General features: G+C 38.6%; 1 protein-coding gene and 1 long non-coding RNA gene across 5 annotated transcripts in view; one reads left to right on the plus strand and one right to left on the minus strand.

Moving 5' to 3' along the window:
• LGR5 (leucine rich repeat containing G protein-coupled receptor 5) overlaps positions 1-8,260 on the minus strand; it is an 88,970-nt gene extending 80,710 nt beyond the window's left edge. For 2 of the 4 annotated variants that reach the window (XM_039391327.1, XM_039391328.1), the window contains exon 1: positions 7,835-8,260. In XM_039391327.1, coding sequence (XP_039247261.1) covers positions 7,835-8,046 — 212 coding nt within the window. In that variant the 5' untranslated portion in view covers positions 8,047-8,260. The remainder of the gene's footprint in view (positions 1-7,834) is intronic. The other 2 variants (XM_039391334.1, XM_027721961.2) reach the window with 1 other exon arrangement.
• An 8,215-nt stretch (positions 8,261-16,475) lies between these two features.
• LOC120325329 lies at positions 16,476-24,238 on the plus strand. The gene is made up of 3 exons (XR_005567264.1): positions 16,476-16,667; positions 19,520-19,670; positions 23,506-24,238. It is a non-coding gene; the product is annotated as an uncharacterized LOC120325329 (long non-coding RNA).
• The last annotated feature ends 2,507 nt before the right edge of the window (positions 24,239-26,745 follow it).

A 26,745-nucleotide genomic window follows, 5' to 3' on the forward strand; every position in this document is an offset into this window, starting at 1 on the left:
AGAATATTCCTTGTGATTCCTCTATTTTACCATGTCATACTCACAATTAGTACCTCATTAAGTGTTTTTAATCTACAGATCTCCAGTTTTTTTCAGCCACTACTAAGTCAGTCAAATTTAGATGTACGTAGTTGTCAGCCATCACATATATACAGTAAGACCAGAGAAAAGTCGCATGATTTACCTGAATGTGTAAACTACTTCATTACTGTATCCAAGAACAGAACTGAAAGCTCTCTCTACCTGAATCCCAGCTATGGCTATCTGATTGTAGTCCCTGTTCCCAGAAGCAGTTTCCGCCCTTTACTTATGCTTCCAAAACAGCAACTTCTGTGAATCAGGGTGTTTAAAAAACTCTAATTTCTATGCCTTCATAAGGATGAATACTGTTTCTGGACCCTGGACAACTTGGTCTGCCCCCTCCCCCCCAAACATAAATGCAACCTCATCATATGCAAGACCAACAGGAGAAAGATTTAATTTCTGAGGCAGCCTCCACACCAAGCTGATTAAGGATCAAGCTCAAAGGCAAGTTACTCATCAAGGTGGTTCAGAACAGGTAACTTTAAATGATGAGTGAGAGCGAGCTTTGTCTTATCTTACTTGCTTCCCTTGCCAGCTATGATCTTCTTCTCCCCTCAGGGTACACAGAGACTCATTTACAAACTCAGTGAATGCCAAATCAGTGCAATTACACTTGCCTTAATGCTGACATCACCGCACATCTGTTGTCTCATTCACTTACACTAGCATTTTTATTATCACAGGATCCAGAAGACATGGTATAACTGGCATCAAAAGATGCCTATTGCAACAGAAAAGAAGGCTAGGAAAGTTCTATTTCTGTGTAATATCAGCGCTTTAACTATTCCATCCTCAAACAAAGCAGGCTGAAATGTTAGGTGGAGGAACTAACAGAAAAAAAAAGAAAAAATGGAGAAGTAGTATTACTTACTACCTCCTACCTCCCCTTCATAAACATCAGTATCAAATTATTGTACACTTTTCATGTGGAAGGTTGTATGACACAAGCACTCAAAAAAATTGTAAGTGTTAAAGGGTGTATTCACAACACTATAAAAATTAAGTCCCAACCCAGAAAATACTTTTGCATTAATTAAGTAATGTTAAGTTTAGTAATTTCACTAAGCATATAGTTACTTACTCTCAATAAAAAGGAAAGCATTTAATTAAGTGTCATCAAAAGAGGGGAGAGATTTTGGGGGGGGGGAGTTATAGCTGCTTGTACTACTTTGGACTGATAGATACTTTTTTTAAATTTGCCCAAAGTCTGTCTAAACACACACATCTCCATGCACACAGTAGTATATCACTTGTATATAAAGGACTACACTTTTACACTATAATGCAAAAAAGCTTTAACAATTTTTAATGACAAATATATCCTTCAAATTATTTCATTGCAACTACAAAACAATACTGTTGAAAGACCGTGCATTCTAGATTAAGCTACATATTCAAATCAATGTAAGATTTTGAGAATTTTTGAAAGAAATGGTATTAGAAGATTTATGATATACATAATTATTTAGTCTGTGTAATGAGACACTGGAGCAGAACAGTTTAATGAAACTATTACCCAAAAATGAGTTGATATTTGGGGAAGAGATAATTGTTTTAGAATTATTAAAGGCCTTGATCTGACAAACATTTGCACATGTGATTTCAGTGGAATCATTTCTGACACTGAAGTATAGTATCTGGATAAGTATTTGCAGGACTGGAGCCAAATCATACAACTGGACCCAACTAAGAGCCCATTTGTTACCAATAAAATCCTAGTTTGTGAGTGGTTGATTATTATAATTATCGTTGTTGGACACTTCAGATTAATTATTTTTTGTAGCATTGTCCAGTCACGAAAATATAACTTGTCTTTTCATGGACTAACCTCATTGCTGTGGCCACAGCCCCCAAGATCCAAAGCTCATAGCTAAGAATTAGTAAAACACAGCAAAATAATAAAACTGAAAGGTGATACAGAAAGTGCTGTCTGAGCAAAGGTCTCATAAAACTGCACCAACTCCTAGGGATCTGCATTGTGATCCCATTTCATTCCTGCTTAGTGTTCTAGGTATTGTTGGTGCCTAGTCTAATACGAGTTGGTTGGGGTCTTTTTCATCTAAATGGCAAAGCCATTCCAGGACGGTATTTCTATTTGGGTGCTGCTGCTTTAATACTCGTTCTAAGGTCTCTAATTCAAACATTACAACCTGTTGCTTATAGATTCTTAGAAAAGAAAGCACTAGGACAAAATCAGGGGTACCATGAACTGCTGTCATATACAGTTGAAGCTGTGGACTGTCTTAGATTTGTACATTTAAACCTCAATTCTAAGAGATAAAAGAGGGTAACACTCCTTTAACAAGTGACAGCAACATCATTTCAGACCTTACCCCTCCCCCAGCTACATATATTTCTTTTATAATTCTCCAGTCATTAAATTTCTCACATCTCATCAGTAAAATTGTACAGACGTTTCTCAGGTCTTCTCAGCAAACAGTGCAGATCATGTAGCATAAGGATTTGCCACATGAATGCCAAATCTCTGAGGAGTAATCATCCTTTGATCACATCTTATTCTTTTTAAAGATGTTAAGGTATTTTCTTCTGACTGAAGTCTAAAGCTGTTTTGGTATGTCAAAAACACCAAATCAGATTCTGCTCTCAATCAGTTTACTTGGAGTCAAAGGAACCACACTTTATTTACCATGATTTTTACTGGGAAAAGAATCAGATCTGCTGGACAGTTCAAGTAAGGAAGTCAAGGAAAATACCATAAATTGTATTAATCATGACCATTTAAATAGCCAACAGAGAATTAAGAAAGCAGTGCATGCAGATGAAATATTATCTTGGCCAACAAACAGAATAAAAGAAAGCAATCTGGACTACTGCAAAATTGGTAGCAGTTTTAAGCATTTGAAAGACAAATGACATCGGAGAAAAGACTGGGTTAACAAGGGAGCACTTTAGGAAAGTCTAATCTCCGCTGGCATGCTGACTGGGAGGGTCAACCCAGTGCACGCGTTCTCAGCTGGAGTCAGGCTCCCTCTGCCTGGCCAATTGTCCTATGCACTTCAGATACCAACCAAATTGAAGGTGCCTTCACTCTGTCAGCACCTTATATTCTACCAGTTTAAAGACAGCTTCCTTTTCCTTGTCAATTTATGCAGTGTTTCTACAGAGTAAATGCTACAAAGGAGAAAGGTAGTGTTGTCAGACCTTTTTTTTTTCCTCTCTGAGCAGTAAAAGGCACTTTAGGAAGCAGTCTAAAGAGTTATTTTTAGCACTGCATGTATTCTCAAAAACAAAGACTGACATTCCTAAATACATTTTTAATCCACTTTTTTTCTCAAAGAAACTATCTTTGACTTGACACATTATGTTTTGAAATTTAAAGCAAACCTCTTGAAAACTGGTCAACGTGAACTTTATATAGTTTACTACTTCAGTTTTCATTTACCTCTAATTTATCTACAGATACATTTTACTTTTACAAGCATACTATAGCCATGAGTAGAGAGGAAATACTCGGTTTCCTTTTCAAAAGAGAAATTTAGCACTAAATTCTAAATCCAGAACCTGGATTCGCCCTCATCCTCAATCAGGACAAGACTCAAATTATTAACTGAAAATGCATGACAATCATTTAATTTAAGGCACAAAAACGGCTTATAAAGTTTGTACCTATGTAAACAAGTACTTTCTAAAAAAGACACAAATATTTTATGAAATACCTAACTTCTAAATCTTGTCAAGGGATCTGGAAGGTGTAAGAGACTTCATAAATCTCACTTCTTCATAAGAAGATGTCTTGCTATTTGATCTCTTTAAAAATACACAGTCATTCCCAAGATACCTTAGGTGAAGACACAAGACCTGAGTTTGACTGTGAGATCAGAATGACTAAAATGCAAATTTATCCCAAAGGGTTGGTTTTAATTTTGACACAGAAATTTCTATCTTTCTGATTTCGGAAGCATCATTAATTTTTGGGAACATACTTCTTAACCTTCAGAAAAGTAATTTTTTCTGCCAGTTTCTTTATTTTTATGTTTAGTAGTCTTAAACACTTGCATATAAGCTACAGAGCGTGCTCTACAGGGCTATTTATCGACAAACAAAATATTATGGCAATGAATAAAGCAGAAGGTCAAAACTTACTTAAACACTAACATGTTAGGAACCTTATAATATGCACTGATTTCTTCTCCATAGGTTCTACTGTAATAATATTAATGTTATCAAAGTTTTGAAAAATAATTTTTCTTAGTAATTTTTATGAACAATTAACTATTATATGAACCATATTTCCCCAAGCGTTACTATACATATTTATAATGTACTCAAATTTAAACTTTTAAAGTCAACTATAATGTAAAATGCAAATCCTGCAATATTTATACATGTATGCGTGCATGTCTATGTCAACCTAAGACAGTAACATTACGCAAACATTCTGCTCATCGTTTACGCATTTTGATCACAAATACAGCATCCGAATTGTTAAACGGCCCTGGCATTTATAATAAATTTAGTTTTTTGTGTTATCCAGGCCCTTAACAGAGAACTTCAAAATCTTTAAGACCTGTCTTCCATATTGTCATCACATGAGATACTTTTCATACTAAATAGTCTTGAACAGGAGTTGTCAGATTTTACACGATTTTTAATGAGTAATTAAATAAGATGAGCTTGTGGTTAAACAACAGAGTTACGATAAGGCATTTTGTCTTTAATTAATGGCTTTGCAATAAACTTTAACTTTGAGCAAGCCCTTCTTTGCCTCAGTTTTCCACATCACAGCAAATCGTAACAATACTTCACTAACTCATGGGTTTGGCTTCAGAATTCTTCTTCTTTTCACTGTGTACTGATAGGAAAGCAACCTGTTCTTAATTTGAAACAGAGACTCAGTGCTGCCCTTCATCAGCACATGGAATTCTCATTTATGTCAACAGGAGCTGCATTAAATACAGTGAGCCTAAAAGTAAATTAATGTACTTAGCCTAAAAGTAAATGAAAAAAAAGGAATGGAAAGAAACTCATGGTTTCTCCTTGCCTGCTCTTAAAAAATCTAACAGTTTATTGTAGTAAACACAAAACCATAAATAAAAATATTTTGATGGAAGGCAAGAATTGCAGCCTGGGATAAATGAGAATGGAGAAAAGTGTAGCAGGTCCATCTGTAGAGTACATTTAGCTCTGCTGCAAGAGCACCATCATAAAAAAATGGTTGCACATGCAAAATTCACTCACCATAATATATCATGCTCTGTACACATTTGTCTCAACATAAAACAAACCTTAACGGCCTCAGCATTTCAACTTCTCACACAATTTCCACTGCACACCAAGAAAACTTCTACTTTCGTCTCCTATGCAAGTGTTCAGCTAAAATAAAAATGTCAGAAATTTAGGAAAAAAACCCTTTAAAAGCTCAAAATTGATACAAGGTTGTTTTTAGTCAGATATGTCTGTGATGCAGGAAGAGAATCTACTAGAGAAGATTTTTTTTCCGGAGAGAGATTAAATGTGAATACAGAGTTTTAACCTTCTACTTTGACCTGAAGTAAAAATTGTCACAGCACAAAAAGACAATTCTGGGTCTTTTTTGGGAAAAAAAACCCCAAACAAACAGAAAAGAAAATAATCAAGGAGCAGCTAGTTGGTCACTGCCAAACTCAGGGAGGCAAACATCCCCATAACAAGCAGGCACATTTTAAAATTTGCCATTGCTTAGCCATCTACAGATAATGAGACTCGACAGTTCTTTATGGAAGGCAAGCAGGAGCTACAATTCTCCATAATTAGGCAATAATTAATCAATCCAATGATAGCAGCCTTGTAAATTTGGAAAACAGCAAGTGTAGCTGCCTATATTTATGAAGTGGTCTTTTATACTGTTATACTGCCTATATGCAGTCTCGGTCATTTAAAGGTCTGCCTGTCCAAGTGATGTTTTTTCACTTCAGTGTGTCTGTTACTGAACAGCAGAGAATTCCTGACTGGAGAAAGACATTCCTTCTGAAGGACAGGAGAATTTAAAAATAAAACTGCAGACTAGATTACAATCCTACCAAGAAGAAAATTACCAGAGGCATAAGAACCACAGCAGAAGACAGTAACAGTGGTATTTTGACATCATCATGCATATGCTCTCTTTTTCTTCATAAAATAATCAAACAGTGAGTTCTCTCATGCTTTTCCAGCTTTTAGCATTCTTCCAAGCAACAAAGAATTTAGGGCCTCTACTTCTTGACACAGGATATGTACATCTGAAGTCTGACTTCATACCTTCACCTTTTTGCTTATGGCTTTCCAAAGCACCAGAAAACATTGTATCTTATGCATACCCGAAATCCTGACCTGCTATTTTTTGAACCAGTGGCAGACTTTGTATGTCTCTTAAAGGTTGTATCTTTATTACGCATAGCCAAAGTTCTCCTCTACTTTAACTAGTTGTTCAGTAACGCCTGCCTCTTAACATTACTAATAGCTTTGACTGTGAAACATTTATGAAAAAATAAGCTAAAACTGATCTTAAGACAAGTTTCAGAACAGTATTTACATGCATATTTAGAAAAGTCTTTCAGCTCCACATCCTCTTCATAAATTGATGCTACTTCCACTAAATCGAGCTTTCCCCTAACATATACTTACTACTTAGATTTTACTGGTTGCACTTAATTTCTACCTTGTGTATGTTGGCACGTTTGTACTTCTCTTAGCCATTTCTAATTTACTTTATTTTTTCAGATGCAACATATATTTTATGTCTTTTGAAGTGCGGTATTAACAGAGAAGCGAGTTCAGAATGATTTAGTACCCCAAACACACAATGCTGTGAAAGCATCTTCACACTGACTATAGCAGCAAGCAAGTCATCAGCATGTCAAAATAGAGATGGACAAACACACTTAGAAACAGAAATACTTTATGCTGAATATGAAGGACATTACATTAACAACCTACTGGTCATGCAACCACAAAAAACAAGAATAAGCAAGGAGGGCACTGAAGGAACACTTCCAATGCACCAACACTTTCAACACATGAAACCAAGAGAAGGCAAACGACGACCACTGAGCCAAAAATAAGGAAACAGAGAAAGTTTTACCACAGTTTTGGGTGGTTTTGGTGGTTTTTTTGTTTGTTTGTTTGTGTTTTTTCTGTTAATACAAATTTTCTCCGTTTTCGCCGGCTCTGTCCCTACGCTGTAACTCAGAGCGCCTGAGACGCAGCGGAGTTTCCAAGTAGCCCGGCCCGATGGGGATGCCCCGCCAGGCGGACACTGCGAGGCGCCGGGGGACTCCGGCGGTGCGGGGTGCGCCGGCCCGGGTCCGGATCGTGACACAGGCACCTGTGTCAGGACACAGACACTCCAGTCCCCGAGCGCTGCCGCCTCCTGGGAGCGCGACTGATTTACTGCCTTTCCTCCACCCGAGGGGAGATCTGTTAACGATTAAATCAGCAGCGACCGCACATCAAAGCCTTGTCCCCGGAAGCAAAGGTGAAGATTAACGTCCCTGCGGATCGCACTGAGTTTCTGGTCTTGCAATCGCTTTTAATTACCCCCCAAACACCACATCACACAGCGACCCTCCCGGCGCCGGACCCGGCACCGCGATGGCCAGGCACCTATAAACGCTTTACAACCCGCCTGCTAATTAAATAGCGATTAGAAACGTATTTAAAGTTGGGTGTTCTCTGCGGGCAGCGGCACCACCGACCCTGCGAGCCCCCTGTCAGCGCCGGGGTCGGCCCGAGCCCTCCCGCCGGTGCCCCCTCCCCGCCGGCCCGCACTCACAGGTAGGACGTGAAGAGGCTGAGGTTGGCGGGCACGGCGGTGAGCCCGCGGTCGGAGCAGTCGGCGCGGAGCAGCGCGCCGTCCTGCTCGCAGCGGCACGGAGCGGGGCAGCCTCGCGGGCGCTGCCCGCCGACCCGCGCCCCTCGCCGCAGCGCCGGCAGGCAGAGCAGGAGCAGAAGGAGGAAGGCGCGGGCAGCGTGGGACGTCGCCATGGGGCCCCGGGGGTACCTAGAGCCGCGGGGCGGCCGCTTTCATGCCCCGCGGCACGGCGGGGGCGAAAGTCGGGCGCCCGTCTGGGCTCGAGGAGCTCCTGCGGCCGCCGCCGCCGCCGCGCTGCTGTCTGTGGTAGCATCTCAGCTTACACGCTGCTTTAAAGCCCTGGAGCCGGCACCGCGCGCCCGCTGACGCCGCCCCAGCCTTGCCCGCCGCAGCGCGCCGGGCCCTGCCCGCGCCGCCGTGCGAGCTGGCGGGCGGGGGCGGCCGCGGGCCCGCCGGGCAGGAGGGAGGGAGGCAGGGGGGGAACCCCCTTCTGCCGGCCTGCCCTCCGTGCGAGCGGCCACAACGCCTCGGGGCTCGCCTCAGGGCGGTGATCTCAGAGAATCACAGAATGGGTCGGGTTGGAAGGGATCACTGTGTCATCTGGTCCAACCTCCCTGCTGAAGCAGAGTAGTCCTAGAGCACGTGGCACAGGATTGCGTCCAGACGGTTCTGGAATATCTCCGGTGAGGGAGACTCCACAACCGTTCTGGGCAATCTGTTGTAGTGTATGATAACCCGCTCTACTCATATTCAGGGGGAACTTCCTGTGCATGATACAATCATAGAGTCATAGAATACGCTGAGTTGGAAGGGACTTATCAGGATCATACAACTTCTGGCCCTGCACAGGACACCCCAAGAATCTTATCATGTGCCTGAGAGCACAGTTTCTACCCATTGCCTCGTGTCCTAGTGGTTGGCACCAACAACAAAAGCCTCACTCCATCTTCTTCGCATCTCCCTCACCCTTTAGATATTTATATATACATTAGTGACATCCCCTCTCAGTTGTGTCTTCTTGAGGGGGAATCTCCTCTGAGGGCAGGGGAGATGTTTCAGTGGATGTTTCAGGAAGGTGGGAGAACGGGCAGCTGTGGAGGTGGGGGTATGGTTCCAAGGCAGTGGAGTTAGCAGTGTGTCTCTGGGTTGGTGGGACAAAGCCTTGGGTGTTCCCGTGGGCTGGAAGAGAGGTTGAACTTCTAAGGCCTTATTTAGTCAGTCAGTGCAGACCCAGCTGCAGACTGAGCCGTGGTCCTGGTCAACAATGGGAATCCACTCACTTGCCTCGTGACCACTCAGTTAAATCTTCATGCTTACCAACATGCAACAATTTTCTAGAGGAAAAGCTGTCGAGGGAAACTGAGTTCTCAGTGAGGATGCCACTGAAAGTTCTTGAGCTGTCCCTCAGCTTCTTGCCAGAGGTTTCTACTCCTCAGGTAGTGACCTTTGTGCTAAGCTTCTGTGACTGAGTATGCCAAAGTCATTAGTGAAGGAAAGTAAGAATGGCATTTTCTTTAAAGCTTTTTTTTCCTCCAAGTCAGTTTTCAGCATGATCGAAGTTGACCACAAAGTCCATATTTGAGACTAGCTACCAGTTTAAGAACCCAGTCCCAGCCCAATTCTTGTTTAGACTGGTGACTAAATTGTTGGTCAGGCTACTCAGTATGCGTTGGAGAGCATTAGTTAAAAGTATTCTGCTACACTGTCTTTGAATCTACAATTAAGTCTGAAATGAGAGCCTAATGAAAAGGCCAGCAAAAGACATTCTACTCAGTTTATAATACCCATTCTCGCCTCTGGACCGTCATTTGGTATAATCTGAACTGTAGAAGGATCTTGTACTGGAGTTCAAGTGCTTTATTTAAAATAATGAAAAAGGAATCTGCTGTCTGGCTGGTTAGATGAGCCAGAATGTTTTGTAAATCTAGGCCTATGAGGCAGCCTGGAAGCTTTTCCCCAAGCATCACCTTATCCTAAGCTCATAACAACAATGGTTAAAAGCATAGAATTTTCGTGAGAAAGGCCTGAGCAGAAAAATTCTGCAGGAAGTGGATTTTTCATTCTGTCCTGTCATATGTGTCCAGGAAGCCTGTTACCCCAAAACCTATGACTGTCCATTGCTCATGTCTACTATCTCTGCAAAGCAACCATACTTTTGTTACTGAATTTAGTAGATTTAAAAGAGTTTCTCACTGTGCTGAATAGGTACATGGTAATGGTTCAATAAATTGAGAAAAGTTTACTTTCTTCTAGGACAAACTAGTTTCTATTAGACATCTGTACTGTATGATATTTTAGTCCTCGAGGTGCCAAAAGACTTTGGAATAGTTGTGCTCAACAAATAAGTAAATATTTTTTGTGAATGTGGTAAAATAGTATTTATATAATCTGAGGCTTTTGCACACTTCTTTTGTTTGTTCTAGAAAGCAAAGAGTATACTGTTTCTTCATCTTCTGTTGAGGATTTATTAGCTTGCACAAGATATCTGAAGTTAGACAGACATAGATTAATTAGTGAGGGTTCAACTGTAAAAATCCTCCTTTGAATGTTGTTTATTTTGCATTAATACACTTGTTTTAGTGACTTTCTTTAAAACATTTAATGTACTTTTCTACAATTTTACTGAAAGATTTTTTGAAAGAAAAGTAGCTTGAAGATTAAAAGAAGGATTTAATAGGAGCGGATATGGATAATCCCTGCCTTTGTGCATTTAAATTAGGCTGTACAGTTATTTCCTTTTTGTGTTTCTCATAGGTCTCTGGTTCTCCATAAAGGGAAAAGGAAAAACATCTGTCAGTTTGGTAACATCTCTGGGAGATGCTGTTACTGTTACAAAAGGGCATTGGGACTGTTAAAATTTCCTACAGGTTCCAACATCTCACCATAATGTCCCAGTGATTTGGAGTGACACCCATGGTACAGCCATCAGTGGTCTTCGGTTTTCATCATGGCAATAACCAAATCCCTTAGGGATCTCAGCAGAGTGCTGTCTTGAATATGTCTTTCTGATACGTGAACATAACAGTTCCTATTTCAAGAATGCACAACGTGTATATATATATATATGTATTTTTATATAATGTGTGTATATGTATTTAACATCAATCTTTTAGATCGTTACTTACAGCATGACAGAGTTTAGAGTTTATGTGAAATTTGGTTTTAAAATATAGGACTGTAAAAAGAAAACTGGGTATCTAAAATATTCACTGCTATTGGTTTTGTAAACTTAAACTTGATAAAATTATTTAAAAAGAGTGTGGCTAAAACATTTGACCATGGAAAATTATGCTTAATCCTAAAATGATCAGTTGTCCCAGCTAAAATAGAGTTCAAAGCAGAAATGTTAACAGATCAACACTAACAAAGGTAGCTTCTATTTTTTAAATATTAAGGCAAATCCAATACAGAGACAAAATAAAAAGCACTGCAGCAAAGGACAAGATAATTTCCAGTTGACTGTAGCATGTTTTTTCCTTTCCTGCCTATGGGTGACGGGTAGGTTCTTAGAAGGCAGTAAGTACAACCGTGTGTTTAGACTGTGGAGAAAATAAATCTCTTGTGCGGAGTGGGATTTCTTTTTCTTCCTATTGGGATAAGAAATTCTTCACTGCATGTGTTGAAGCCATTACACTGAAAGGGTTCAGTAGGCATGTGTGCAGCTCCACAGCCCTTAGGCTGTTCTACTGTAGAGCAGTACGGCAACTGGTCAGGGATCTGAGCAGAAGGATCCTTTCCTCCTCGCAGAACACCTGATTTGTCCTTTTATTTCAGCTAGCCTTGAAGAATGGTGCATGTCTTTTAAGGTTTATCACTATATAGACTTTTTATACTTACAGCAGAAGGCTATTTATATGCTGTGTTCATTTGATTCCATATTTTCCTATCAGTGTGTGTTCACGGTCATTTGCATCATGTTAACTATCATGTTTAGCTGAGGATCTTAAACATGTACATATATCTATATCCCTTAACTGAGCCACGCAATGTTCTTCAGACCAAGGCAGATTACACTGTTTCTGTTTTACATGGTGGTAAAAGCTGGTACACAAAATATGGGATGGTTAGGGCAGAGTCACTCCTTGAAACAGAACGAAATATAGGACTTTTAATTGCTGTGGCTCAATTTACCACCTGTCTACAGCTTTTCAATCACAATAATATTATGGGTGATTTTATTTTTTTTATTATGGATTGTTTTTGTTTAGGTTTTCATGCTATTTAAGGCATGCTATGTCACACATCGTTAGAAATCAACTTCTTATATTGATTCTTTAGTTTGGCACACTGCCACCTAGCTGCACATTTCCCTGAGCAGTTCTGTAGTCAATGTGATGATAGGACAGAGGTGAAACATCTGCCAGCTAAGATTTATTTGGATTCACTTGAAATATGCTTCAGTAGTTAAGTTTCTGATAGGAAGAAGGGACAAAAATAGAACACAAGTATTATTACAGCTACAATTCATACAGTGACAGTTGACTTATGTATATAACTTTGAAGCAGATACTGTCATGAACACTATTTTTAGTCTGAAACTATCTGATAGTGAAGCTTGCAACATTAGTGGGAAAATGAGGATTACCCAGGCACATTTTAATAGCTAGAAATTTGGGAAAAGAAACAAGGGAAAAATGTAAATACATAGGATGCAGATTTACTGAATGTTTGTTTGGAGGGAATGAAAGCTGATTGTTGTAGTAATTCTTTGCTTAGGAAATAAAATCTGCTTGTTAGAGTGAAGATGTGGAACTAAGGTATATGAAGAGAACCTTCTATTATTTTGGGTTGAAGTGGATGTGACATCATTTGGAGAATTTGCAGCCAGGCTGCAAAAGCATTAAGTGGGTATTTCACCAGCACAGAAACTATGTGGTTTAAACAATACTTTAAAAGATGCTTTTTATCTCTAACATTTACTGGTCTGTTACCTTATCCTTGTATATCTCATGTAGAACCAGAAGAAGAAAGAGGAGAATGTAAGCTACATCTAAAGATACATGAAGAATGGTAAGGCATTAAATGAGGAGCAATACTTTTTATGAGAACAACTAATATTTGAAAACAGGTAAGAGCTCGTTTTGGCTCATTAAGCCTTATCAAGCATTGTCTAACTGCCCATTCAAAGCTTGTCTCACTTGTAGCCCAGACAGTCGCATCAACAGCTATGATACAGTTTCTTCAGAAAGGTGCAGAACTGGGAGTGTGGCAGCAAGGCAGGCCAAATCAACTGCTGCCCAAATGGCAAGTGGGCTCAAATGTTTCTCTGAAAGGATTGAAAGAAAGATGTGAATTTTGGAAGGGTATATTGGGATGGATGAATCCCTTTGACTGTTTCCTGATTTGAATAGTCTTGAGTCTCTACTTCCTCACCCCACAAAAGTAATCAATAGCTACTTGTTCTATATAATAGCAGATGTCAGAGCCAAACATTTAAAAATGCACTAGTGTGCATTTTAGCACTGTAGTTAAGTCCAGAGATCACTGCGTTCTGTGGGGCTTGTCAATGGGACTTGGAGGAAGGTCTCCAAAATACTGTTCACTTAATGCAACAAAAGTTCATCACTCCCGTGGAAAGTCAATACTTCCACATCTGCGAGGAAGTTAACTCCAGTTCACAGAGGCTTGCAAAGTTGTTTTTGTTTTCCTGAACACTTGTAAAACATAAAACTTTTGAATATGTGTGCGTGTGGAGAGACATGTATTTCTGTGCCCTGTCTGTGCTGTGGTGATCTGCATCTTCTCTGCAGGAGTTGACACATACTATGTGCATGAATAATTTCTTAATTCAGCAGCTCCTACTGAAATTCTGTCCAATTCTTTTCATCCTTCTCTCACTGTGTCTGTGTGGCAAACACCCTGGGGTTCCTGTGGTTTCTGAAGTGTATTTGCATGATATTGTATAATGAGTGATTACATTGTTTTGTAGTTGTTTGAAGGAGGTCACAATAATATTTTTTTTACTACTTTTTTTTTTTTTGGTGATGTTTGTAATAACTTTAGTCATTTTGGGATCAACTGTCATGCAAAAAGAAGGAAATGTATGTAAGAATCACCTGATTGTGACAAATTATGAGAAGGGTTTAGATGCGTTGTAATACCTTGTTTTCCTGTAAATTACCCTCTAGAAGGGGGGAGGGACCTGTATTTTTATTTCTGTTTCTGTGTATTTGTCTTCTGAGGTGTAAGCACAGAAAAAGCAAATTTCTTTGCAGAGAGTGAAGTCAAGATTTTTTTGTTAGCAAGTAAGACCAAAACATTTCAAACATCTCTATCCTCTTGATAGCTTTTCCTATTATGGACTAGGACTTTGGAAAAATCAGGTGGGAAATACCTTATGGGACTTAATTTTTCAAGACGTTTTTGAAAACTGTTTGCATATTCCCCAGTGCAAAATCAATTCCCAAAGCCTTATAGCACATACAGCACAGATGTTGAAGTGTCCATGTTTCTGTGGCTCACATGCTTCATCTGCACTTTGTACCATGACGATGAACTATCAGGGTACATTACCCACCTCTGTTGACTCTCTTAAGTTGTGCAGTCCTATCTGCAGTAATGCAAAATGACACAAAGGGAGAGGAGAGCAAAATATAGGTCTGTGACCTTCAACATATGCACAAAGCCTCCACCAGTGCCTGCCAGTGACACATACATATACAAGAAATGCTAGTTCTTCTGCATGGCTGACAGTCATTCAGGGCTATTGCTGTAGGTGGAGGAAGGGACCTGGTCAAGAACTTGGACACATCAACCATCAGGAAGGAAAAGTGGGATTGTGAGTCTACATTGGCCAAGGAGATGGAGAGAAGGAACCTTATGCAGGGGAGCAAAGGGAGGAAGAATGATTGCAGCACAGATGTTTATAGGAAGATGAGAGTGAGTGAGTTGGAGGAGCCTTGTATTTGAAAAAAGAGAATGGGGACATTCAGAGCTAATAGAGGTTTAGAGCAGAGGAATGACAAAGGAGTCTTTAAAGAGAAGAGGAGAAAAGATGATCCACAAAAAACTTGCAGGAGAAGAAGGCAAGAGGTCTTGGTACATGAAATTAAGTAGGTTGAAATACAGAACTCTGAAGTTTCTGTGCTCATTCTTCTACACTGCCCCTGATAGTGTTAATACTCTGTGAATTGCTATGTATTTGTATTAAATGTTTTTGAAAGATATAGAGATGTATTTCTGGACTGAATGTCAGAATCGGGGCCTTACATAACATTACCATTGTGTTACCAATATGCATTGTGTTACTTCTCTGTTCTTTGGCAAGGCTGATTATCTGACTTTAGGGCAGGCACATTTATTTTGGCCCTTGAAGCAATCAACTTATTTGAAAGAGTTTTATATTTATAAATCCCATCTTAACAGAGTGTCAGCAAAGACCCATTACATGTAACAAAAGCAGGGAGCAGGGTGTTGATTCGTTTAGCTTCATCTGCCATCATTGAAGAAAAAGAGGTACCTACAGAAGGGAGTTGCTGGCTCCTGGCTTCAAGCTGAGAGAACTCTTTTCTCTGTCCATTGAGATCCCACAGAGAACCTTAGAGCCTCTTCAGGTCCAATACTCTTTCCCATGCTGGATGGTTTGGATATCCCTGCAATTGCTGTCATGAGAACTGAAATTTCTAAGTTTGTGGTTGCCGCAGGAGTTTCTTTTTAAAAGAGTGTCTGAAAGAAATCCAAATTTATATAAAAATGGACCATGGAAGCCAATGTATTTATTTTTCTTAACAACTTGGGCCTCTGAGGGTTTGACTATTTTTCTTTAGTAATTAATAGAGACAGTAGGATATGAACAGACAGTGTTTATACCACCCAAATTTAATCTTACGGGGATCTTTCTGAAGCTGATTAAGAGTAATAGACTCCTCCAGAAAGTGGTTCAAAGTACCTACATTAATTATTTAATGCATTTGTGGATAGTTAAATCATGGTTGCTATGCAAAAGAATTGATTGCAACTAGTGTTGCTGCTGCAATAAAGCGCAGCCCTGAGAAGTTACATGCAGGAAAGAGGAAACACTAGTAAACAAGGACTAATATGAAAAGCACAGGTTTAGTATATTCTGTTTATGTACAGTTTTTTGTCTGCATTTGACTCAATATATGAGCCCCTGAGACAGGTGAAACAGAAGATTGAAAGTAAATCGGTACTAATCATTTTGGTCTAATGCCGTTTGGAATCTGGCAGAAGTGGCAGTGGTATAGAAAGAAGCATTTGGTCAAGTTCAGTTTTTCTCTGAAATGTTTCTGTGAACTATGGTAAAAACAGATGGAATTGAAAACATAAAAAAGATAAAGAAAATGACAAAAGGAGAAAGCAATGCATTGTATTGGAAAATAATTACTTTTCAGTTTGGCCACTTGGAATGGATTTCAAAAGCCCCAAGTCAAAAGTAGTGTTTTTGTATGTTTTCACTTCCATTTCCATTAGAGATTTTCTTTTTCATGGAACACATCTTCATCTGTAAAACAAATACACACTTAATGCATTTAATGTTAAGAATAATAATGATTCATCCAGAATTTTAGAAGATCTTATTATGGAAAGAAGTCAGAAATGTCCGGTCTGTTGGCTGATGATTTTAGGGAGTATTTCTTTGAACATGTGCACTTATCACAATTGAAATTACTTGGAGGGAGAGAAAGACTTCATACAGGATGCTGTGCTGCTTGTGAGTGGCCATGCAGAATTTAACCGTCCTCTTGTTTTACTTCAGTCTTCTGTCCTTTCAACAACTTGCAGGTTTGTGACAGAGGGCAAAATCTGCCTCTTCCATACAGTGTCAGAGGTTGAGGTAAGTCGTCAGATTGTGCTTTACAGTATGTGTGTACATTAACTTTGTATTAAACTTTATTTAGGACAGGAGCATATTATTTACAGGTGAATTTGTGTCAAATCAGAAACTATTCTTTAGTAGTGCTCATTTATGCCCAGGAATCTTCAGAATGCAATATTTCTGTTTATTTCAAAATGTGGCTGCTAATTTTTGCTTCCTAAGTTTGCACAACTTAATTACAAATTGAGAGCAACTTAAAAACAGTTTCAAAAGTTATACTAACTAAAGTATTTTGAATCGTAAATTCAGATTTACTATAGTGATCAAAGAAGATTATTTATTATATATTTTACTTCGGAGCTTTATTGTTTAGTATTTGCTCCAGTTTTACAGTTGTCCAGCAGTATATCACTGCATTTTTAAAGAGAAGCATTTTCCATGCAGTAAGAACTCTCCTTTTATATTTCTTGAAAATATGTATCAAAGGGACAGCATTAAATTTAACATCATTAATTTTAGCATTAAATTATTTTGATGTGTACAAGTTTGGAGTAATGTGATGAGACTAAGAATTGCTGTGGCTTGATAGATTCGAAGAAAATGTTTTATCAGGTACACAGATGTTTGTCAAATTTGTCAAACCAGCTTATTATTTAGTGTGGTCTGTCTAAATTATAGAGGCTTTTGTGGTAATGCCATTGCATTCAGCATGCAAAGCTATTCTTTATTTATATTTATATAAATATTTATATATTTCTATGTCTATCTCGGTACCTCACCAGAGTAAAACCTAACAAGTTTAGAATTGTGTTTAAGAGAATTGAAAATGTTCAGAGAAATTTCTGTGAAAACATATCCATAACACATAAAAAGTAGGTTTTTATTAATATTTTCACATAAGGACTAACTAACATGAGTTGTAAAGGACCTATTTGAAAAAAAATCAAACAAAACCAAACAACACAAGTAATTAGATTTCAGTAAGACATTAAATGGATGAACTAGTTTTTGGAAAAGTCACAGGTATATATGATAAATCTATGTCTTGCACATTACCCAGCTTCTTTGGGAATCCTCATGTGGACAAAATAAAGGCATAGATTTGCTCTTCACACTGAAGTCTAAAGCCATGGTTCAACTGAGGATGATGAAGCAGTAGCTAGGATGTTATTTTGACTTTTGAAAAAGCAGTGGCAGACAAAAAGGCATATGAGGCCAAGGGCTAATTAAAAGATTCCAACCATATCTACAATTTTATCTGTGAAGAAATTGAATGTCTTCCCGTGCATTTGTGTATTCATACCAATTAAGTTTTTTTACTGCTTATTACTGGGAGGTGTGGATTTTATTTATTGTTCTGCCAAAAGCACACACACCCAAGACACAGATACTTCTGCTTGAATTAAAAAGTAATTTGGCTGCCATCGCTTATCAGCAGTTGAGTTTATCTGTACAGAATCTGTCCGCTTGATGCTGCCTTTTTTACACTGCTCCCCGCTGTCAGCAAGACAAGACCAGGCTAAAAGCATGGGCTCCCTCTCCTGGTTGCTGCTGGAGCTCTGAGCCCTTTGCCTTCGGGCAGTAGAATGGACACAACACGACTTGCAGCTTAATTCAAACAATTACACTTTGAGACAAAAATATAATCAAGTAGCTATTAAAATAGATTTAGTCTAATCTTTAAAATGCAACAGAAATATAAAACTTGCATTTGAAATACCAGGACACTCTAAAGTAATAGTTATGATGAAAGTGCATCAGATAGACCAGAAAAGAAAATATTGGGCAGAAACAAGTTTTTACTTTCTGTGATTTCAGGTACTAAAAGGGAAGGGGGAGGGAATGGAAAAGGGAGGATGCAGATTAACCAACCCTATATCTTGTGTAAAACTCAACAGGAAACTAATATTCCATCTCTCACTTCTTTTTAGCCATCCCCAGACTCTAGGGCATAATTTATCTCAAGATCCATTGATTTTTTTTTCAGTTCTTAGCTGGATAAGCTGTGACAAACATGATCTAAAGTTGGTCCTTGAGCTGGAGGTTGATCAAAATAACCTCTTTAAGTCCTTCCAGCATACATTGTTTGGTGTTTCTGTCCTAAATGTGAGAGAAAGATTAAATTTCTGAAAAAGAATTTGTGTAATATAGCCTTTAACCCTATATTAATCTTGAAAGGCCTTTTAGATTCCAACGTAGAAAATGGCATTCTACTTGTGTAAAGAGAGAGGCCTGGATCCACTTTCTGCACTTTTACCCTTTGCATAGTCAGGCCTTTGCAAGAGGAGAGGTGTGATACAGTTGCAGAGTACAAGGCTGCAGATTAGGGACCTCCTCAGACATTATGCAAAATGGCTGCATGTTCCCTGTACTGACTGATAGCTATTGCTAAAGCTGTAGAAAGCAACATACAACTCATTTCAAAAGGAATCTCTTAGGCTGAGGACTCAGGTGATAGTCTCTGACATGCCTGTACACTGAGGGAAGGCTGCACAGGCTATATGAAAGGGAGTGGTTTTAATACCCTTTGTTCTGACCAACAGTTATCACAGCGCTGCTTGACACAGTCGTTCACTGCAAGGGAGAGAGAGCAGATGAATGTGAACTCTCCTCCCATCCCTAAATACTGAACAGCAGCCCATAATTTGTTTGAAAGAGAAGTTTACAGTGTCAGAGGAAAGCAAGGCAACATACAATATTCCAAGAGTAAGAAGATGGTCCTGAGTAGAAGCAATCATCTAGGTGTTCTTGATTCCCTCCCCCCACCCCGGAGTACAGCTTGTCTCCCTCTATCAACAATGCAAGTAACTTTGCAAGTATGGTCTTTGAAGGCTAAACTTAACCTTTTTCCTTTCCTTCTCTTATTTCAGTGTCCAGCATGATTTTCTCAGTCTTTTAGGCCATGGATAAATATGGAGTTTGTTTTTTATCTCACGAGTTTGAACTATATGTGAAAAAGCAGTGAGATCAACTTGCCACAACAGATTCCCATCATCCTTTCATGGACATGTCAGATGACAGGTTTGTTTGGGCCTTTGCTGTGATTTTCTTTAAGGGTAACTATCAAAAGAAGGACTTTGCTTTTTCTACTAATAGTCTGAAAAACTGCGTTTACAAACATGATACCAGAATTATGAGATATATTTCAAGATGGGCTTTTTTTGGAGTTACTAAAGCTCAATATGCAAAGGGCAATTCTGAAGGTTTTAAGAAACAGGGTGCCTGAATCAGTCACATGTTAGCGATGAACCCAGCTAGAATGTAAGCATATATGAGAAGGAAGGTTAAAAATCCACCTTGGTAGTTCTATGATGATAGTCCTAATGAGAACACTGTATCCTCAGTTAATCCTCCCAGGTCACAATACCCTTGACTTACTAGACAGTTTTTCAGAAAATAGGAAAAAATCACGATCAGAAGCTACAGAGGTAACTTGGAGAAGCCTCATGTGATTATTTTTGCAAGTTGCCCCTCTGTTTACCAGGAGGAAATGTCATTGAAAATGTCGTTTGTAGAAATGGCTTTCAAGTCAGTGTATGTTTTACATGTTTCTTTGTTCAGTGATACTTGCTAAAAAATGCTGAACCCACAATGTAGTCCAAGGGATTAATGATAGTGCTGATATGTGCCCCTAATGGAGCCTATCAGAAGAATGAAGAAAGATATGCACCTGATATTGCCATTTCCACATGCTGTTCTAAAACCTGTCACAATAGCTCTTAGATTTACTTTGTAGCATGATGTAAATTTACTTAAAATAATTTTAGTTATAATAGCACATCTATAATTTTTTTATCCTGTTGATATTTAAATGGACATGATAGTAGTAATACACAGAAACCAGACAATATTCCTTCAGGTTTGTGAAACATCTGCATCTTCAGTGTTTCAGCAGTCACCCAGATGTTGCCAGGACAACAGAATACAGATATAATTAGTCTTCATATGATATATATATAATATATGTGTGTGTGTGTGTGTTTATACACGAATTTAATTAACTGGTGATTTTTAGAACTCACTGCTTTAATGTGATTACCTTAGAAGCACCTATATAAATAGCATTTATTAGATAGCTGTGTGCAATTCACTTACATTCAAACCATTAAGGCACCATTTACCACTCTAAACTCTATGCAGGCAAGTGAATGGAGCAAAAAACCTGCTTTGAAAGCATCCTCACATTAGAAACTCTCTGCCGTTATAGCTGGCTTTGAGATACATGATGGACAATACTGGGACTTGAAGGATGAGGTTTCAAGACTTAGTTTTTCTGCCACCAAAAAAAAAAAATTCTAATAATTGAGCTAGGATATAGTTATGAATGGTAGAGCTCAGAAGTTCAGAGACTCATTCCCTACTCCCTTCCACAGTTGTCTTCTCTTCCACAGTTGTCTTAACTCTATAACTGTAGGTGTTGATCTTTCGGTCCATACCCTACTATGCTAATTTTAATTTCAATCAATGGAAAATTTGACTCACAAGGGCTACATTATGACACAGAACAGGGATGTTTACATTCTTTTATATTTCTATATTGATATACCTGAGCTGGCTTTGAGCAGATAACATCTTTCAGGACAAATGCAAAGCTGGGCTGGCTCATGTCATAGAATCACAGAATCATTTAGATTGGAAAACACTCTTAAGATCATTGAGTCCAAGCATTAACCTAAGACTTCCAAGTCCCACTAACCGTGTCTTTAAGCACAACATCCACAGGTTGTGTGAATTGCCAAGTGACTGCTTAGATAGTTCCACAACGTGCAAATGCGCTTGAAGAATCAAGACCATTGCTTTCTGAAACCAAAAAAGGAGGCACAGCTTTAGCAATTAGATTTATTAGACTTTTTATTTTCTAGCACATTTTCATTACACTGTAGAACACGTGTTGTTGATATGAATGCCTGGGTTTTCAAGATGTGGTGTAAAAATATGATTATGATTACCCTACTCTCAGTTTTATCTGAGTTTTAGCCTATTTGATCCTATCACAAAATGCAAAAAAAAAAAATATTCCATATGCTGTCTAAAAAAATTCTGTGAGAAGTATGCACTGCTCATTGAAATACAGTATACATTCTATGAAATCTAGGTTTTTTTCTAACTTCATTTTATATTAGGTATATCTGCTTTTCAAGCATAAATTCTTTTGAAATAATTTCTTCTGCACCTTATATTGTTCTGCTGTAATAAAAACATGGTAGAATGTTTGCTGAAATGTACTTAATCCCAGCCTGTAGCTTGTGCCTTTACAGTAATCAAGTAGGGGTTCCAAATTATGAGTAATAAGTTTTAGGGAAGCAGGCGGGTGAAATAACACCACTGGCTTGCCTTAGTAACTTCAAAAGGAAACTTTTTTTCAGAATACACACAAAGAGATCACATTTGGAAGTTGAAAGGGTGCACTTCATCCTTTAGCCAAGACAAGAAGAACCAGCCAGCGTCTGAGAGATCTCTTAGTCAAATTATTTAAATAGAAATACAAATACAATGTTCTTTAAGTTGTAAGTAGCATGGATAAAGTTACTTATAGGCAAAGTGGCTTTATTATTGTTTCCAGATGTAAATTTTGAAACACAGAAACGACAGTTAGCATTTGGGTTCATTAAAAGTGATGTAGTTCAGGACTCATACAGCCTCATATACTCTTGGATGAAGAAATGGAAGACAGGAATGAGAACTTAGTGCAGTTGAAAGCACTAGGCACGGATGGAGCCATACTGTGAAGCTTGGGTAGGATGTGTTACTTGAAAAGCAGCATCTGGACACATAAACACACTAGCACAAATAATCAACAGTTTTGTTCTGTGGCCAAAAAGAAATTGGAAAAAAAGGTTCTCTCAATCTGACTTTGTTTTTCCTTGCTGCATCAAGACTAACATGCAGAGAATGATTTGCAAAGGAGGCAAAGGGAGACACAGCTTCCCATTTCCCACAGGAATTCAGAGCTTACTCCTCTGCTTTTAAGCAACTCTGAAGACATTTACTGTGAATAAAGCGAAGGTGCCCACTAAAAAAGTTACATTTTTACTCCTCTTGTTTGCTTCCACTGTGTGCTCAGCTTTGCCAGCTTGCTGTGCTGACATTAAGGATGAGTTTAGTCCCTAGAAGGTCATTCTCATTTATCCCAGAGGGCCACAGGACTCGTGGTGTATAGTTATGGGCTCCTTCAGGGTTCAAAAAGGCTCTCAAGCACAGGATAAGGAACCCTGAAGCCTAAAATCACACAGAGAGCAAGCCAGTGCAGGACAGAATACCAAGCTGATGCACCTCCAGGCAGCCTCTGGACAACAGCCTGCAGCAGATCCTTCAGCAGCCATGTGTGAGCAGTGGTGTTTATAGCCATTCCAAAGGTAGCATAGCCCTTGCCAGTATGTTTTAGCTCCTTTTCCCTTTCTAAAGGGCCAACAAATTTAGTGAGAGGGTTTTGGTTTATTGTCAGTCTTGCACAATAGCATTTCTAATGGAGCTTCAGCTGCAAAGCATCTTCTACTGGTGATACTTGTAATAGGTGGTGAAGGGTGAAATAACCATTTGCTCATCAAATTGTATTCATACCTTTTTTTTATATCAATATAATAAAGGCTATGCTCGGACTGGGAGATCATAAGTTGTAGAATAGTCAGCTGTAATGTTAATGTAGCGGTTGGCTGTTCTGCAGCTTGTGATTTTTCAATTCATATATCCCAAATCAATGTACTTTATGCTATTAATGCTTTGCTGAAAAATTATAAGTTATAGAAGAATTAATCATATACTATTAACATGATAACTTGTTTGCTTCGCTGAGTTGGTCTGCTATTTCCTGTTATTCTAAAAGTGTATTGTTCAGAATGTATTTCTGGAATGACAGGATACAGGCGAAAGAGAGACAGATAAAGAACAGAAGGTCAAGTACAAGGACGATAAGGAGGAACCAGGACGGACATCTGGAGAATCCCACACACCAGGCCTCATGGACTATGGACTCATCAAACTATTGATGGAAAGTCCCTGGCAACTGAACTGGACCTGCAAAAAAGGACCAACCAGAATAAACCCCAAGAACTCAGGTCCAATGAAGAGATAACAAGTGACTATGGGAGGGGAATTGATAAGGGTATAAAAGTTACTGTTTTGCCTGTTGCGCTCGCGGGCCGTGCGGAGCAAGGGTCTCCCCGGCCGCCCAGCGCGCTGTTTTGCTTATTTGCACTTTATATAAATCTTATAATAAATTTTTGCTGCTATAACTCAATTTAGTTTTAATTAACTATAACATACCGATGAGTATAAACTTGAGAAAAGCTATCTTGACTTTTACATTTCAGGCCTAGTTCAGAGAGGTGGCATTTACAAAAGGAAGCACAAACATATTTTAACTTATGAACGGAATAAAATTGATAGAAAATCTATGACGTCATTGGGTAATAAAAATACTCAGAGGAGTATTTTAGTACAGAATGGCATAGTGAGATAGGTTTTATTCTGTGAATTCCCTGAGGACACTGTATCTTCTCACTAAGGAATATATTCTATATTCATAATTCTTCTGTGACTGTACACTCTCAATTGCTGTAGTTTTCAAGGGGGTGCCACATGTGGAACTGAGTAACTCAAATTATATGATTGTTATAAAAAGATCTCTATTGAAGTGTTCCAGCTTTTAAAGTTTGTCCCTTGTTTCTGCACATAAATTTCTGTGAAGGCAGATTTTGTCTGTAAATGGATGCAGCCAAATGTGTAAGCAATACATATATACACATTACTTAACCAAAATAAAATTTTCTTGATTAGAATTTATTTTGGCTTTTTTTTATCCCGATAGTAGTACGGTTTTAAAAATATTTAACAAAAATGCACAAACTGTACTTCACATAAAACCCTCAGGAATACAATAATGCACCACAGAACGAGAATGAAAATAATTAATAATTCATAACATTTCAGTTGCTATAGCAGTATCTCCTACTAAATTAATAGAACAAGCAACTCTACAAAAAGCATAACAAAAATATTATGCCAGCACCGTCTCTCCTGAAATCATTCTTTTTTGGATGGTCTTCAGTGTAGGATTTTCACAAAGCAAGCCAGAGGTCGTGATGTATCTAACTCCATCCTTTTTTTTGTTAATGCAACTATTTATAGAAGTCTTTCATTTCTTAATAAAAATATAATTTTATTGTTGACATTAATCTCACTGAAGTTAGTGGAAAGGTTCATGATGAATTCTGTAAGACCTCACTGGTCCCTTAGTCACACAAATATCCATCTGTTTTCTTCAATTAAAGTTGTGTTTAAGGATGCAATTGCGGCACTTGCTGGTGCAAAAGTTAGGCTCATAAAATATATGGCTATCAAGCTTCACCTTATGAAAATCTAGCCTACAATGCAAAGGGATAGGGAAACTTAAAGGCACTTAATACTCTTCTGGTTTAAAGATGACCATGCATAACTCATTTGTGACTTTACATCAATGGACACCCTGTACTTTTGTGCATAAAGTCATCCAAGAGTCACAACTCAAAGGGCCATATTCTAGGGAGCCACAATTCCTTTGATATTTCTTTAAAATGACATGATAAATATAAATTGCAACTGAGAGAATCTGGTAAGCCTGATGCAAAAGTATCTAGACTGCCACACTCTAATAAGTTCCTTCATATGGCAACAGGCATTTCTGTAATTAAATCTGTCTAAGCTAACTATTTTGCATTACCAGTTAGCTTCCTAAGCTGAAAATTGCTGAAACTGCATTAAATGAGGTGCCTAATTCCTGAAGAAGCAGCCAAAAAAGCTATTTTCCACCATTACCACTAGTACATCTTGGGCTGCTTAATATTTCTTCAATGTGATCCTTATTGCCCATGAAGTTACCTCCAGGCCCACGTAGAAGTGCCCCCCAGAGTGGTTAAGAGTGCCCTCTTCTCCCATCTGAGTTCTGCTGGTTTGCAGGTGTTTAGAATTCCTCCCCCATTCAAAGCCAATCTTGCATTTATACTCAGGGGTTGCACCCTGACCACCGGTCTTCTAGAGCAATGCTAGTGCTACTGTCTTGTTGGCATTACAGTATTCTGCCAGGAGGTGAGAAGGAGGAACTCCAGGCTCTCTGGAGTCACTGGCTGTCACTTCCTCTGGGGGTCCTGTGGGTTCCAACTGCAGTGCATGCCAAGAAGAGAGTCCTCTGGTTAAACCCAGATCGCTGTGCTGCTGGGAGTGCAGGAGACTGCATCAAAAGAGGATGATAAAGCATAACTTTGCACCTTACCAAGTTGGGGAGACCAGATCTCCTGGATCAGGAGGGCACACACCTCTCTTAATGCTAGTGACAGATCTAGCCTTGGAATAACTGCTTTATCTGACGGAGGCAGCCAATTGTCAAATTATAAGAGTTCTGCATATCCTGTGTTTGAGAAAGTGCAGATACCCTGTAAGCAGAAATGTTTAGCAAGGGAAATAAGAATATACTCTAAACTGTTCAGTTAATTCTAGCACTGTTTGGGTTTAAGAGAATAAGTAGGCTACAAGGCTGTTTGTCTACTGACAGGGTTTCCTTTCAGAGAATAATATTGTATTGTATTACATGTAAATTAACTTCATGTAAATAAACTGCAGTTAACTTTCATATAGCTTAAAATGATTTTCCACCCTGGGAAAACTTTCAAGATTTTGAAGATTCTGTCCATCCATTATCAGGGTAATATGTTGAAATTTTGAGAGTGGTTGTGAACTCAACTAATGCTTTAATGTGAATTGTTCTTTTTGATTGTTTCTAAATATATAATTCCATTTAAAGGGTGTTATTTCAGCTATCACTGCCTTACATTTTAAGATGAAAGCTTTGAAAGAAAAACTGATCAAACAGAAAATTAGTTAGAAAATCATCTAAATAACTTTTCTCAATACTTTTGAAATGTTTCCTTTTTTTAATAGGAAATTCAGTGCCTTTGGCTCATCTCCCTCAGACAATTTCAGTTTAAACCATTTTTTATCTTGTGGCAAAAGCAGTCTTCTTAAATTTTCCATTCAACAGCATTCCTAATTCTGGAGGAGTAGGAACTCGTTATTATTTCTTCCGATGTGATGATGGATAGGCAGTCTGCTTTTGTACTTGTAA

The sequence above is a fragment of the Pipra filicauda genome, unplaced genomic scaffold, assembly GCF_003945595.2.
Source record: "Pipra filicauda isolate LSUMZ 115617 unplaced genomic scaffold, ASM394559v2 scaffold93_size3172892_pilon, whole genome shotgun sequence".
Classification (NCBI taxonomy): domain Eukaryota; kingdom Metazoa; phylum Chordata; class Aves; order Passeriformes; family Pipridae; genus Pipra; species Pipra filicauda.